This window comes from Octodon degus, unplaced genomic scaffold (assembly GCF_000260255.1).
Source record: "Octodon degus isolate 3935 unplaced genomic scaffold, OctDeg1.0 scaffold00011, whole genome shotgun sequence".
NCBI lineage: Eukaryota > Metazoa > Chordata > Mammalia > Rodentia > Octodontidae > Octodon > Octodon degus.
Window position 1 is genome coordinate 12,932,552 of NW_004524587.1, and position 1,537 is coordinate 12,934,088.

General features: G+C 41.4%; 1 protein-coding gene across 1 annotated transcript in view; it reads right to left on the bottom strand.

Annotated features, from left to right (window-relative positions):
• LOC111815089 (U3 small nucleolar RNA-associated protein 4 homolog) overlaps positions 1-1,537 on the bottom strand; it is a 16,242-nt gene that overhangs the window by 6,718 nt on the left and 7,987 nt on the right. The window contains exon 3 of the mRNA XM_023709333.1: positions 500-691. Within this exon, the coding sequence (XP_023565101.1) occupies positions 500-691 (192 nt within the window). The remainder of the gene's footprint in view (positions 1-499; positions 692-1,537) is intronic.

Genomic DNA, 1,537 nt, shown 5'->3' on the forward strand with positions numbered 1-1,537 from the left:
TTCATACTCATTCATATATGAATAAACAAGATCCAACTTAACAGCAAAAGCAAACAAAATGGCCTGCCTGGCAAGCTTGAGGTCCTGAGTTTGACTGCCCGTAAAAAAAAAAAAAAAGAAAAGAAAAAGAAAGAAAGAAAGAAAAATCAGATAAAATGACAAGGGATTTTAAACCTTCAATTTCAACTCCAACCTGGTGTGGTAGCACACCTATAATACCTGTCCTCAGGAAGCTAGGGCACAAGGATCCCAGAGTTTGAGGCCAGGCTGGGCTACAAAGTAAGTTCAAGGTCAGTCTGAATTACACAGCAAGACTCTATCTCAAACCCCACCCCCAACAAACAAAATCAAATCCAATCTTGCACTTGGAGGCAATGAGATTTAGCTAATATTGGGGTTGCTATGTGCTATAATAAAGCTTTACTTTTCTTACAAACACAAGGAAAAAAATGGGTACAAGAAAAATCTCAATAGGAGTTACCAATAGTTTCTTACTGACCAAAAGTTGAGAGCCACTGGGGCTAGCAATCATACTCCAAACAGGTCCTCCAAAGGCATCCATAGCATATTTGACATTTAATGCCTGTAAGTCATACTCAAGAATTTCTCCATTGAGCCCAGCACTAAAGAGTCGCTGTCCTTCTGCCCAACACAGAGCTTCTGTAGCGCGGGATTCATGACCTGGGAAAAACTACAGAAATAACAAAAGTTTTCAATCTTCCATGAATTTGCTCTCTCACAAGATCACACTGTCATTTTCACTTTCTTTTGGTTCAAATTTTAGTTACTGAAAATTACTTTAGTTTATTTGCACAGTTAGATCTGGCTTGCATGTGTTTGTCTTTTTGACAGAGTCTTCCTGCGCAGTTCAGGCTGGCCTTGAGCTCACTTTGTAGCCAGGCTGGTCTGATATTTGAGACAATCCTCCTACCTCAGGCCTTCCTGCACTGGGATTACAGATGCATGCCACTACACCCAGCCATTTTTTTTTCTGTTTAGTTTTTTACAATAGGGCAAATTTAGTACATACTCTTCAGCAGAATGAAGTATATTCAAGTTTGGTTTGACATATCCAACTGTATTAGATAATCTAGTTTTCTAAAGATTAATACAACGAGGGCACAGGGACCAGGTTCCATGTGGGCTACCACATGCCCTGCCAGCCCTGCCCCCAAGCACTCTGTGCCAGCCAAGAAGGCTGGCGTGGTGGCACACAACTACAATCCCAGCACTGGGAAGGCTGAAAACCAGAGGATCACTATGAGTCCAAACTGCAGAGTGAGACCCTGTGTAAAGCGTTAACAGAGTTTTGTGTCTTAACTATAAAAAATTATTATTATTTGGTGGAACCAAGGGCCTTGAGTGCTTGCCAGGCAAGCGCTTATTCTACTGAGCTATTTCCCCCATCCCAAAAAATTATTTTTTATTACTTTTTTAATATTTTATTTCACGGGGCTGGTGAGATGGCTCAGTGGTCTAAAGCACCTACTTAGAACAAGCTTAGCAAAGCACAGGGACCACGGTTCAATCCCCCAGC